The 14689-nt window shown below is 44.7% G+C and overlaps 1 protein-coding gene across 1 annotated transcript in view; it reads left to right on the plus strand.

The window, feature by feature from the left end:
- Window positions 1-14689, plus strand: part of phldb1 (pleckstrin homology like domain family B member 1) — an 88937-nt gene that overhangs the window by 28319 nt on the left and 45929 nt on the right. Inside the window, exons 6-7 of the mRNA XM_022769295.1 lie at window positions 4748-4873; window positions 11438-12945. Coding sequence (XP_022625016.1) covers window positions 4748-4873; window positions 11438-12945 — 1634 coding nt within the window. The remainder of the gene's footprint in view (window positions 1-4747; window positions 4874-11437; window positions 12946-14689) is intronic.

The raw sequence follows: 14689 nt of genomic DNA on the forward strand, positions 1-14689 counted from the left end.
ACTCTGTGTTTGGACGGCTCACGCAGCATGAGGCATTTGTTGTACCAGTGTAAAGTGTCAGTGTAAGTGGTATTTAGCAGCACCACTGTGCTAGTCAGCAATTCTTTACCAGCTGATGATCCTAACGTGTGCAAGACACACTGCAATGTGCAAATTAATTTAGACGGCATATAGAAGATTGTCATGAAGGGGCTCCGAGACCCAAACACAATACAATCCTCTCTAAAATCTATATGTACCAATTAGTGAATGTTGTTTTTCACCAGTAACGACATTTAAACTAGACACTGTTCAAAGTTACTGAACTGCCAGAGACTGATGTTGGTGGATAGTTCACGGAAATGTGACGTTTTTACCATGACGACCATGAAATGCAATAAATCCCTAAGAATCAGCAGAATAAAAGTGAGAGGACACTTTCTCCCTCCCTTATTACCACCACTGCTCTTAGCGAAGCCGACCTGGATGAATAAAGGTAAAAGAAAAAACAAAGCAACAACCAATGACAGCGAGTGGCGTGTGTGTTCATTACCAGACCAGCAACCAAGTGAATTTCTTTACACTTTAGCAGTAATAATAACTTGCATGAGCTTGTTGCAGCTTATGAAATCAGTCTGAGACTCCTCCTCAACACGCTGCACCGGTGTGATTAACAATCAAAACAAGAAGGGTTCAGTTCAGTTTTATTTGTATAGCGCCAAATCACATCATACATTACCTCAAGGCACTTTACAGGTTAAAGTCACGACCTGACAATATCACAGAGAGAAACTGAGAGACAATGGGGGAGAAAACCTCCTTCTTAACACCAGCTGACTGGTGTCTGTTTCTAGCTTGAAGTTTTCACCTCCTCCGAGTGTCTCAGTGGGTTTCCTCTGTGTTTCCTCTCCACAGTCTAAAGACGTGCAGGTTCGATGAACCCTAAATCGTGACCCTAAATCTCCTGTGGGTATCATTGTGAGTGTAAATGTTGTGGCTGTGCCCTGCCCCATAGCTCATGTGTGCAGGGACACACTCCCACAACCCTGGAAAGCATATGTGGGTACAGAGAGGACATATTAGAAGAAATACAAAGGGAATTTCGGTATTTTTAGTTTTGAGTGACAGAAGCAGCTTCTGGGCTGCAGAGAACACAACTTGTCAAAACATAACAAACACCTCTTTTCCATCGTTGTGCCTCAGCTGCGTCCTTGCCCACAGCTTGTGATGTAATTAGGCGGTTTCTTCCCAGGCTGTCAGTGTGTGTGTGTGTGTGTGTGTGTGTGTCTCTGTACAGAATAAAAGGCCATCTGGCTTTGTTGTACATCACCTCAGCCTCCTGCGTGATGGAGAAGTTTCCATCCTGTCTTCAGGCCCCGTGTTTTCCCGTGACGACAGGCGGGGCATCTTATCTCCGCTCGGCCCGGAAGATCTTTTTCCCCTCATAATCTCGGCGGGACAATGGCGGCGCTATATTGAGAAAGCAATAAACATGTGATTGCTTATCTGCTATCGGCCATGTGGCGCATGAAGGGGCTGCATTAGTTACGTGCTTCGACATTTCAAACCAGTGTGGAAAAAGTCGATGCGGTTGATATCGCCATAGAGACCGAGTGTGTTTGTTGGGTCTGAGTTATGTCATGTAAGTAGATACAGGCCTGATCAGTTCAGAGGATCAGCTCTGTCAGTCCGTGACTAATAACTCATGTAATATTGTGCGCCTGCAGCTTCAGACTGAAGACGTGTTCAAGCAAAAAAACAAACAAACTTTAGCTCAGTTTTTCACACTGTATTCTTGACAGACAGAGGTGAAAAAAAATCAACCAGCACATGAACCAAAGCGCTCAAAAATACATGTGACAAGCATCATGTGTACTCTGCATGAGACATTTTACAAAGCAGCACTGCCAACTTAAATGTGCCATGTGGAGTTTTCGTAAACAGACAAAAGTTATTTGCATTCTTTGTCTCTCACCTGAACCTTTAAACCTGCAACACATTATAATTTTGGCCATGTTGGGGCCAGAAGAAACCCATTTTAAGAGTGTATGGTAGACTTGGTAGCACATATTTTGCTATTTACACATCCAGCAGATATGGAGCAATGTAAGCATTCATGTGGAGGTGGGCGCCTGGTGAATTAAGTCCAATATTCACTCTCACTTCAGCTCTATTTTTTGGTGTACACCAACACCTGAAGGGAACATACGTGCCTTTAACTGTGAAATGATCCACTATGGTCACCAGCTAGTTGCCACATGTGTCTGTCTGCTGTGTGTTGCTGGGCTGCTAGCATGCAGTAGCTTTGTTAGAGCTTTCTCTTTTACTGAACACAGCTGCCCTCTGTGGTCCTAAACAAAGCTGTGGGCTGTAAGACCAAAACAATGAGCTGAAGGACACTAAAAACGTCCTGCAGATCTGAAAGGAGCTTTAGAAGTAGATGACAATGTTCATTTGGTTTATTCACATTACACACAGTCATTTGATCCGTATAAAAATATTGATTGGTGCAGATTTAAAGGAGCTAGCTGTAAGTTTTGCTGTTGCTACATAGCCAGCGTTAGCATTAACAGCTGTTTGCTTGCCAGTCTGGGCGAGAGCTTCAGCCATCGTTGTGTTTACAATACAGGTGTGATGATGCACTGAGACGGCCGTACATCTGAAAACCTGAAATGAGTCACAGGCTGCAAGGACTGGTGAATTTGAGTCAGTGGAACATCTGACAAACTGAACATCCTTTGAAATTTGTCATTTGATATTTTTTAAACAGACGATTCAGTCTGTCGTCAGTGTGTTCAGTGTGGACTCTGTCATCGCAGCATATGAAGAGCATCTTATCTCCTTAATTGGAAGTATTTCCTGTAGAAACAGGATGTTGGGGGGGGGCACATCAGACAGTTTGATTGTATAAACCAATGGGTTTAGTTTAGGGAGAGAACACAGATTTATTTATTTGAAGTTGAAGGTATTTTACTAATTAAAAATGTCATTTCCCTGATGCAGTTTCCTGCTTTACTGAAAAGTTTTGAAATGCAAATAAAAACATAACGTTTTTGTGTAAATGATAAATTTCTCTTTCTGATGCAAAGCCCAGACTTGTGTGATACTTAGAGATGTTTTCTCGACTTTGTCTTTTACATCGGCTGCAGCTTATCAGCTCAAAGTGTCGTCCATCATCACTTTTACATGAGACAACAAGAGACTCTGTGCCCTCATGCTTTGTTGTTTCGTGTGTCTGTGTCGGTGACGGTGAGCGCAGTGTGATCTGCGTCAGCACAGTCTCTTTGTCCCGTTGGTTGCTGTTGGAGCGTTTTGCACTGGTTTCACCCCTGATGCTGTCAGAGCAGCTCTGACGCCTGTTTTCACCTTACTTACCTCCGCTGGCTGTTATGTCACTCCTCTGCGTCTCTGTCCAACCTGCGTCCTGTTCAGGGTCACACACACAGCTGTTGGGTGATTAAAGGAAAATTTTGACATTTTGAGAAATATGATTATTTGCTTCCTTTCTTCTTGATTGATACCACTCTTGACGTTAGATATGAAGCTAGCAGGTGGTTAGCTTAACTTATCATAAAGACTTAGCAGGAGGAAACAGCTAGCCTCTAAAGCTTACTGATTAACATGTTGTATCTGGTTTGTTTAATCTGTACACAAACAGTGGGGATCAGGTCGCCTTTCAAGAGTTAAAGGGACAGATTGGGTTGAAAGATGCAGAATTCTTATCACATTTATAGTGACGTTCAATTATGTAACTATAATCTTCATTTTCTAAACAGTCAGATCCAAACAGAGGCACAGAGCTGTCAGCAGAGCTGCAGCGTCAGCAGTGTGAAGGCTGCCGTGGCCTCCGCTGACTGCAACTTCAAAACACAAATACAGTGGGACATCGCAATACTTTAAAGCTATCGAATTACACGTTTGCAAATCAACTACATTACATCATGTATATTGAAGAAACTTGATTGTGCAGTATCTAATTTGTGCTGCTCCACTGACGCTCCTGTTATTATATTGTCTTCTGGTAAAGAGATTGACATGAACACATCAAACCGCATCCTGTGGTTTGTTTACTTGATTTAAAAATGGAAACTATACCTTCTAAAACACTGGCCTACCTGTCTTTACCTGGCTTAACCTGACATCTGCTATACTGTCTAATCTGCTAAACAGTCAGCCAATCAGAAGAGAGGCTCAGAGCCTCCTCTCTTCTGATTGGCTCACCAACCTGTTGTTACTAGAGTTGCAGAGAGAAGCCTGAGAGAGGAGATGTAAAACTACACTGAGATGGTTTTTGGTTCTTAAAACCACAAATATATCTTCTTATGGATCAACCCTTCAAAATAAAAGACAGGAGAAGAGGAAAATATGGAGCTTTAAAACTTTGTTGTTTCGCTGTTTTCAGTCTTTACGCTAAATTAAGCTAATCGCCTCCCAGCTTTAGCTTTATATTTAAGATACAGGCATGATAGTGGTGTCAATCTTCCTCTAAATCTTGAAAAGAAAGCAAATAAGCATATTTCCTTAAATGTCAGACTATTCCTTTATTTAGTAATGACGTATAGTCACCAAATTAACAGCGTGTAGTCAGTAAATTACAACAATTCAGCATATGTTGCTGTGTTCAGAGTGATGGAGGGACACAACTGTTCAATTTAAGAGAACTTGAACTTTGATTTAATTTCCTAAAACTGTAAAAGAAAAAATGTTTAAACTGTTGTTGGTGTGTGTGGGACAAATGAATACCGATGCTGTCTGTGCTGTCTTCCAGGCTGTATGCTGTGTTTTGGCCAGTCGAACTTCTTCCGCTTCAACCACCCTGAAGAAGCCTTCAGGATGAAGAGCATGATGCCGCAGGCAGGAAGCGTCTCCACCGGGGACTACAGGATGTGTGCAGGTACCGTGTGGCGCCCACGCGCGTCCTCGTATTACACCAAGTTCATTTGTGCGTTTCACTGTATATCCTCACTCAACGCCGTCTGCCCTCCTCTTCCACTAACACAGGCCCACTGTGAATAAAAACACACTGTCCCTTTGTCGCACGGCTAAAAAAGCCTAGAAAGAGCGTTTCCCTCGTGAAGTTCCAGTTTCAGCTCGGCCTATATGTGATGAATGGGTCAGATTGTTGCGGAGGCCAACAGGCTGGTGGTGAGGCGGAGCAGCAGGGACGTTTATTTTACAGGTGGATGTTTGCACAGCAGTAAACCTCCGGCATTTTTCCTCCTTTTTTTTTTTATAGCCTGCCTAGGGTGGAGGAAGTGCAGCGGCACAAGAAAGAGTAGGTTTTAGTGATTTTCCTTTTTCTGACGAAAGAGATTTTATGTGGAAAATAGAACAATCTCTTCATATACAGTTAAACAAAGGCACAAGCCGCCTGTTTTTCCTGTCTGCAGCTCCGTTATAAGACCGTTGACCGACTGTCAGTGTCAGCCTTTAAAATGCGGCACCCGTTGAACCCCCGAAGCCTGAATGGCGCCCAGCTGGGACCTGGTGCTGGAGTTCACACCATGCATGTTTTATGAGCATCTCATTCCTCTATGTCTCCAGGCAAAAGTTTTTAGCCGCTTGCATGTGTGTGTGTGTGTGTGTGTGTGTGTGTGTTGTGAATGTTCCTCGTCGCAGGCTCATAACCGTAAGTGTATCTTTTCTTGGCGGGCTCTCCTACCAGGGATCTGTCAGAGCGTCCTGTTATTTCCCTCTTGGTACCGTTGAGTTGACGCTGCTGCCACCAGGGGATAAGTATAGCACACAGGCGCGCTGGCCGCTCTGGACTTCCTGATCCGGTAATGAAAGCCTTCCGTTGTTTTAGAAACATACCATTTTCCCCAATTATGCATTCCTGCGTCGCATTCAGACGAGGAGCGCTTATACCACTCCCATGATAAAGAGGGCATATCGGTCATATCTGCTTGGAGAGAAATTACACTTGTTATCTGTGTATGAATTCTGGACCAAACCCAGCTAAACCCAACTGACACACTGCATTTTTATGTAATAATTATACATTTCCCAGCTTTTCCGCCTGAAATCAAACACTGATATCAGTTTATAAAACGCGTACAGTGGTTGTGAAACCTGCTGATATATGTTGTTATGGTCAGTTTGTGCTACAGGGCAGTAAAGTTTTATTCCTTGCTCCTTAAAATACATGGGCCAGGGGCCACATTTTTCCCAGTACGTTATTCTGTCATGTCACTAAAGTTAACTAGGCAGCTGTCAGCGCACTCCTTTCCTGTTAGAGAACATTAATTAGTGTGAGGACTTTTCTTTCCTAACCTGTGCGGAAGCTTCTAACACTGACCTTCTGTAGATGTGGACCACAATGGAAATAAGCTTTTAGTTTTATCGTGTTTTTATCATTGATAATTTAATTATAAATAAGGCAGGACCGAGTAACTGCAGTGTTGTATTTACTAAATAAATCAAACTTGTATGGGATAACCTGTATTTTGACAGACTTGTAGGTGGGCAAGGTCTTTAATGTATTATAGTTATAGTCCTGCATTAACATGAAAAAAAGAGATTAAAATCATGATTTGTCCCGAAGCTCGAAAAGAACAAAAGATTTCATGTTCTTTAGCATCAGCATCAGGATGCATCACATAGAAAAGGCCACGTACCAAGAGGTCAGCAGAAAAATCGCAGTGTTTTAGATGAACTGTACTTTCTATTTAAGCTATTCTAGTCTTATTGATCTCTCAAAGTGCTTCACAGTGGAAGCCACATTCACCCATTCAGAAAGTGCTTTTCCCTGCAAGTGTAGAGCTTTTTTTTCTACCATACCTGCACATTCACATGGGCTTCAGTATCTTGCCCAAGGACACTTTGAAATGTGGACAAAGAGGAGCCGGGAATCGAACTGCCGACCTTCCAATTAGTGGACGTCCCGCTCTACCTCCTGAACTGCCCCAATAACTAAAAAAAAAAAAAAAAAAAGACATTTAGATGTTGAAGTTTGAGGGGGAAAAAAACTCTTGGCTGCAGTTTGTTTGATAATCACCATCTGGACAGATGTTGTACAGATGTTGTGAGAGTGTGTGTCCAGTTGAAGTCGGTTTAAAGTTCCTACTGAGCACCTGGACTTGTTTCATCAATTGCTTTTGATCAGCTGTAAAGATACTTTGCATCGTGGCTGATCTCGGCGCTCCTCTGACGACGGCTCATTATGCGCCTGATGTGATGCATGTGAACACGCAGCTCTGCAGTGCCGCTGTATTTTTCACATTCACCTGTCTGTTGTTTGGTTTTGCTGAGCTGTGCCAGGTCAGTTTGGGTCCACTGACCAGCTGTCTTCAGCCAGCTGTCTTCCAGCTACCACCTCTTCACTGATTGGACGTTTCCTGTGCCGCTGTGCCCGGCCAGCAGACGGCTTTGTGAACCCTGAGCTGCTTACTTAAAGTGGCCGACGGCTGTGGTTACAGTATCTTTTTCACAAACTATTTATAAACCTCCACTTTCATTCTACTGTCTGCCATCTCCCCACCCTCCCTCCCTCCCTGGGTTTCCCCTTCTGTCCCTTCCTGCACCCACCCACCTGCCTTGGATGGGTGCTCGCCTCGCTTTTCAACAAAAGGCCTTTATCTTTCTGTGATTTGGCCGCTGTATCTGTCGCTGGCTGCTTGACAGAGCCGAATGTTTGTGAAGCAGTTGATTGTTATTGTGTTTGCAGTGCGGCACCATATGGCTGTTGAATCTCTGATTTTATTTCATTATGCAATAAAAAGTGTCCATCAATAAAACAGGATTAGATAATTTTGACAACACACTGAGAACCTCTGTCCTGCCCTTTAATTTCCATTTCTAAACCAGTTTAATCCCCATTATCATCCCTTTTAATATTTCACATAAGGTCTCTACTATTATTTAGAGTTCAGCCAGAGGGAATGACACACATAACCTATTAAAAATTTTAGTTTTTTTGTGTTTACTTGAATTAATTTTTTTATTTGGACTTCTGAGTTTATGTGCGTTTAGGCTGTATCATATTCTGAAAGTACAGAATCAGGTTCAAGCAGACTTTTGAACAGCAGTAGAATATAATAATGTGCATTTATTAAAATACTGTGCATTAATATCCATTAGAAGTACTTGTACGTTAAGTATTTCCATTTCATACTACTTTATATAGTATATAAAAAAGTTTGAAAAATTACTTCAGCTTGACCAACTACTGCAGTAAAAATTCATCTTACACATACGTAACAATCCAGTAATATAACTTATAACAACAGACACGGACACAGAGAGCTTTTACTTTTGATACATTTTGGTAATAGTATTTTCTACCTATGTGACATAAATAAAAAATATTTTCATTGCATCTCACTGCAGGATTTTTACTAGTATTTCTAGTCAAGTGAAAGATTGGAATATTTCCTCCACCACTAGTTTTTAAATGTGTCATGATGGATTTTAAATCCAGCAAAAGCTTCTTTTTTTTTCATACAAACAAATTCAAAGACGTTCATGGTCAAATAAAAACGGTTGTGGGTTCAGTTATTATTTATTTAAAGGAATTAATTTCCATTAGAAAGAAGAAAAAAAAACTCTTTTCTTGCAGCCTCTCCTTGGAAGCTTTTGTTATTTAAACTAATATGTTGCCTTGGTGATTGCACCTGTTTCTAAAACGCATCATAAAAAGCATGTCTCCTGTCTCATCTAAAATCTGCATTAGAGAAACAAATAACAGCGACAAGCCATTAAGTCAACTGCTGTGACTCTTTAAAAGAGCGCTGTAAAACTCCCAGTAGTTCACAGCAGCCTGGATGGAAAGAGCTACATCAAGTTAGCCATGACACCGGAAGTACGACGATTTTGCCTTCAAAATACAACACAATATTTAATCATTTCAAAGGATTGGCTTATTCAGGAGATATATTTTTTCTGAGCTGATTGGTCTTATGTTTGAACCTATGTGTCCTTGAAATGTAGGAGCTACAGTTGAAATGCCATAATTTTGTTTTCCTTTCAAAATATTTGGGACAATGTTAGTGATAAACATACTCATTTAAAAGTCAGAGTCACACTGAAAAGGACATTAAAACGTACATTGAACTATTGCTTATTGGTTGTAAACGAGAACAGCACATCTACAGTATTAAGTATTTTCCACGACCCCTTAAACTAAATTAGAATTTTATTTTGAAAGTTCTAACCGGAAACGCCGCGTTACGTTCTAAGTAACTTGACGCCAGTGGTACCGTAGGCAGCGGCGGTGCCTAGCACCCCAACCCCCGGCTGAAATATCACCTCGGTGGTGAGTCTCCAGCTCTCCCTCGGCGTGTGTGGAGCCAGGCTCGGCGGGGCTCCGTCACAGCCGGTCCGGTACCGGTGTCCGGAGGATGTGGGCCTCAATGTGTGTCACATAGCAAGTGAACCGCACTGACATTGACCGGGGTCGCTGTTTTATTCCTTCATGTGAGTAACCCTCCTGCTTGATGCCTGAGAGAAGTGATACGAACCGGCCACACGCCAGATCCCGTCCAGTATATGACTGTTTGATTTTCTGTCGTTTATCAAGGAGCGTGCACACAGCGTGTGACATCACACACTTAATGCTATGCACTGGAACTTCAGTCTTTATCCTTCGTATAGGTTATCAATAAATATACCCTTAATTCGATACATATTTCTTCGCTTGAGTCACAGTGTGTCCTCGTGATAGAGGGATGTGTAGGGGGGAAGGCAGATGCTGCTGACGTATGTTTATTATTGATGATGTAATTAATGCCGAATTGTAGAGGTCGTCGCGTGGAATAAAATCTCTCGAGTCATGTCGTGTCAGAGTCGCGGTACTACAGGCAAGTCAGCTGACACTAAATTGGCGGATTTTTAAATGAAGCTTTGCATGGTGCACTGGAGGCGATGGTCTGTATCCCATGACATCATTGCATGGGCTTTCCTTCAGCAAACGGATGCATTTATTTTTGTCACCCACCCACCCCCTCGTTTTTTTTTTTTTTTTTTTTTTTTTTTTGACCCTGTACGTAAGAATCCAGCGGGTTTGTTTTCTGTGACAAACATGTGACATTGACATACATGCTGGAGCCCAACAGATGAAATGTACCATCGTGACCGCCTGCAGGACCAGGACCACACTGCTGTGTAATATCCATGGATATGCATTCAGATTTGATTGTGTTCAGGCTGTCATGAAGGCAGAGCTTCATTGTATGGCAGAGTCATTAAAGGGGAGCAGGCAGGAAGCTGCTCCCATCTCTGCTGAACAAGCACAGCTAATGCATTATTTGTGAAGCTTCTATATTTTAGAGCAGAGTTTTGCTATTGGGACGTCTCCCTCTGACATCATCACACAACAGAGACTAAATTGACTCTTCTATCTAATGCCATTCTGTCCTGTGTTTGTTTTATCGTTTCCTCCGCTGCACAGACAGTTTTTATGCTCTCCTAATGTTATTACAACACCGCTGAACACGACGGCTCTACCTCTCAGTGTTAGCACTGACGACTCCACGCTGCAGTTACCCTCGTGTTTCCATTGGAACAGACAAGAAGTGCATTTAAACGGATTTCATTTAGCAGTAATAAAACCTGATCTGTGTCCTGATCCTTGCCTTAAGGCCACGCTGGTGAGTCTCCCACGTGGCCGTGTGTTTCTGCTGTAATAATCTACTATGCTGACATTAAAGAGAGACAGTAAAGATTAGATTACCCGGCCTGTGTCCTACGTTGCTTTCGGGCCACACAGTAATTGGGTTATGTAGGCACATTTTCTCCTGATCCCTATCCAATGCACAGGGCCTGTCTATCCGTTCATCTCCTCGCCTGTGTCCTTCCTTCTTTCCTCACCACTAATCCTATCTCTGCCTTCATGCTTGACCGGTTTCCACGCTGGTCCGGTGAACATGGATTCGACGATGGTTCTCGAACAGTAGGGACAAGGTTACGACGCGACGTGGAGGTTCTCGACAGGGAACGGTTCTGAAACTGTTTAATGGCCTTGTACCGCTCAGGGAGGAGATGGGTAAGGTTGTGTCATCCGGCTGATTTGCATTAGACCTCATCATAGACGGTGGGTGAAGCATAGATGACGCTCTCAGAGTAAGAGCCATTGAAGGTACTTGTATATAAAGAGCTCAGAGAAGTGTGCTCGACCTCTTTGTGCTGACGAACGACGGAGATTGACATGGGCTGTGTTGGTGTGGTCATGTTCTCCGGGTGCTGACAAGAAGGTGAAAGGTGGTTAAGGAAGGCCAGCTTGGGTAATGCAGCCGAGAGTTTTGAAGGTTTTATTGTGGCGTCAGGAAGTCGGTACCAGGAATGTGGGCTTTCATCTTTATGGCGTTGCATGGCGTTGCCAAGTTAAACACTGAACCTTCTGCACGCCCCACAACCAGTGGATTGCTGTCTTGAACGTTGCTCACGGACCTTTGTTTCGGTTTTCTTTTGATTTCAAAACCAAAGCCTGATGTTTGTTTCTCTGTCTTCTCCCCCCTGTCAGACACAGAGAGCTTGGTCAATGGGAATCACCAGGCCAGTCCGGCCCAGTCTCCCCCAGCTCCTGGAGAGAGAGTCCAGTCCGAGCACAGTGCGATCGTCAGCTCCATTGAGAAGGACCTCCAGGACATCATGGACTCCCTAGCCATGGACGACCCTCAGCCTTCTTCCCTGGAGGCCAAAAAGCCTGCCGGAGGCCAAGCGGTTCCTCACTCCCCCCTGTCGCCGATGGTCAACGGAGGGGGCCGGTATCTGCTGTCCCCTCCCACCAGCCCAGGGGCCATGTCCGTGGGGTCCAGCTATGAGAATACATCCCCTCCCTTTTCTCCCCTGTCCTCACCCTCAGCGGCCAGCAGTGGGAGCTTTACCAGCCCATCTCCGAGTGGAGGACCCCAGGACCAGAGTTCTTCTCTGCCGCCAGTGCCTGTACGCTCCTCTAGCTACAATTTCACCTCCCAGCCTCCGCCTGTACCCCAGCCACGGACCATACTGCCTAACTTCAGCAGCGGTGGGGCGGGACAGAAGGTCCAGGAAAGCCCCAGGCTGCAGAGGAAAGTCTTAATAGAAACTCCTCCAAGCCCCAAGCCAAGCCGCAGAGGACTGGGCCAAGATGGGTCTGAGAGCCCCCGACAGACCGCCCTCCTGTCCTCTAATGAATCTCTCAATAGTAGAAACATTGTGCCGAGTAGCCCCAGACTCACTCCCAAATTCCCCACCTGTTCATCCCCGTCTCCCTCCAGTCCCAGGACCAAGACGACCACGGTGCTCCAGGAAAGGCCTGCCAGCCCCTACAGAGATCAGCCCGCTCTAGCTGATCGCTCCCTCACCTCCAGCCCCTCCAGGCAGCTTTCCCAGCCCACCAGAGCCTTCCAGCCTCCCTTGGATCCCATCGTCCACATCATCCAAGGATCGCCGCTACAGCAGCATCCGCGTTCACTGCAGCCCCCCGAAAGCCCTCGCATGGGCAGGAGGAACCTGGAGCTGAACGGAGGCGGCGGAGCGAGCAGCAGCACTATGAGAGAGCTGCCGCCTCTTAGCCCCTCCATGGCTCGGAGAGGGGTCCCGGTACTCCCGGGGGCGCTACCAGGGACAGTCCCCAGCTTGAGGACTCCAGATAGTCCCTCAGGTCTTGCTAAGCTTGTTCCAGAGAGTCCCAGGCTCAGACGAAAGAGTGGGTCCACATCTGAGGAGCCGATGTGCAGCAGGGGGATCAGAGCCCGCAGTCCTTCACCTACCTCTGCGATGATGGAGGGTGGCGGCGGTGGTGCCGGGGTACGAAAGGCCAGCTTTGGAAACACTCTGTCTCCTGCTTACAGTCTGGGCTCCCTGCCTGGCTCGTCCCCTGTAGCCAGCCCCAGGGCCCACAGGAAGATGTCCGCAGGGAGACCCCACCCTGGGATGAGGGAGAGGAAGAACAGCATCACGGAAATCAGCGACAATGAGGACGAGCTGCTGGAGTACCACCGGCGGCAGAGAGAGGAGAGGCTCCGAGAGCAGGAAATGGAGAGACTGGTGAGTCTGACACACGTCACCAGGAAACTGCTGTAATTCACTCAAAACACCACTTCTACTTAAAGGTTTAATTTAGATCAATATATCACAGGGTTTGTCGTTGCTTCTTAAGCCAAATCTAAACATTTTAGTTGTAGTTTGTCACACGGCGTCTTTTCCTCACTTATCTACATGATGACTAACGTTAACACACAATATCAAGGTCAGACAGATGTTCATATTGTTTGTTTTACTAAATGAGATGGAGCTTTGTACCTGATCACAGTTTCTAAATCAATCTTGAGAATAGAAAAGCGACTAACTATTAATTTACTGAATATTTTTCAGTTACAAATTCTTGTTTAATCTGCAAATCTGCAGACATTGGAAGTTTCCAAAGCTCAAATAAAATATTCAAATATCTTTCTCGTCCAACCAACAGTCCAAATAAAACCAGCAACTACTATCAAAGTGCAGTCAGGACACTAATGTCAGGGTTTTAATTCCTCCTGAGATGCCGGACAAACAGGGCAAGTATTGTTAAGTAAAGTCAGTTGCATGTACAAGCACATGGAGGGTTTCTGATGTTTACAATTACTTTGCAGTGTGTCCTTGAGCAAAGTCACCGAACCCCCCCCCGAACTGTTCCACAGTTACCGTGTGAAATGTATAACTAGAGATGATTATTCTGTTTTAACTAAGTAACTACAAAGCTTCCTGTAGTGGTCGCCATTTCTGTTGCAGTTAAATTCACCAGTGATCTGTTTTTCACATCGTCTTAAAAGCCCGATGAAAAGTCTCATGTCTGCGCTCCCGGTCGAACTACTGAGAAATATCTTGGTGATAATAATGTGACATGCGTTGTGAGGAGTGCTGAATATATTGACACTGATGAGCCGTGGGTTAATGCTGCACGTGTAGTTTGATATGTTTTTTTGCGCACGCTTTTCTTGATCTTGTTAAAACGAGTCTGTTGAAAGGATTTCACTGTCAGGGTCTGATCAGCTGTGAAAGCGAGCGTACGTAGATATGATTTCACATTGAGTTTGACAAGGAAAATCTTTTCCAATGTGATGTGGGAGGGTTTTTGCAGGGAATCTCAGGTCAGAAAACCGCCTCAAGCACCTTCTGAATTATCTAAAAGAATTTCATTGGTGTGATTATCACTGGACGAGTTTGGGTTTGTGATGAAATGTTGTAAATATTCTTGCAGACGCTCGTTCTGACTCTTGTCTGTTTGACCTCGTGGAGGGAAGGAGTATAACGCTTGCAGTCTCTCAATTGAGATCATTTACAGGCCCGGTTGCTCCTCCTTTTTCCAAACAAACATGAACTGTCTGTAACTTGGCAGCCGGCTGTCTAAACCGCTGCTGACATGCGGTCTCAGGGCGCCCAGATGAGCCCATAGCAACCACATTGTTTGTTGTTTCCTAAACTGAGCAGGGGGGGGTGTAAAGGGGATGGGGGAGCAGCGGTGGACATCTTGAACTTGTCTGCCAGTCTGAATGAAGCTGCAGAGACAGGATCCTTTTTGAAAAGCCTTTATATGTGTTTGTGCTTGTGTGAGAAGGCGTCTGTCCGCCCCGCTTCTAATTACAAAGTGCGAGACAGAGTGAAGCCAGCTCAGTTGGACGGACTGAGACGACCTGCCCTCTGTCTCCGTGGACCGGGTCATGTTCTGGTGCCTCCTATAGAGACATGACAGTAAAACATTGAGTCTGCAGAGTCACAGTCGCACACACACACACAGACACACACACACACA

The sequence above is a fragment of the Seriola dumerili genome, unplaced genomic scaffold, assembly GCF_002260705.1.
Source record: "Seriola dumerili isolate Sdu_G_001 unplaced genomic scaffold, Sdu_1.0 BDQW01002628.1, whole genome shotgun sequence".
In the NCBI taxonomy this organism is placed as follows: domain Eukaryota; kingdom Metazoa; phylum Chordata; class Actinopteri; order Carangiformes; family Carangidae; genus Seriola; species Seriola dumerili.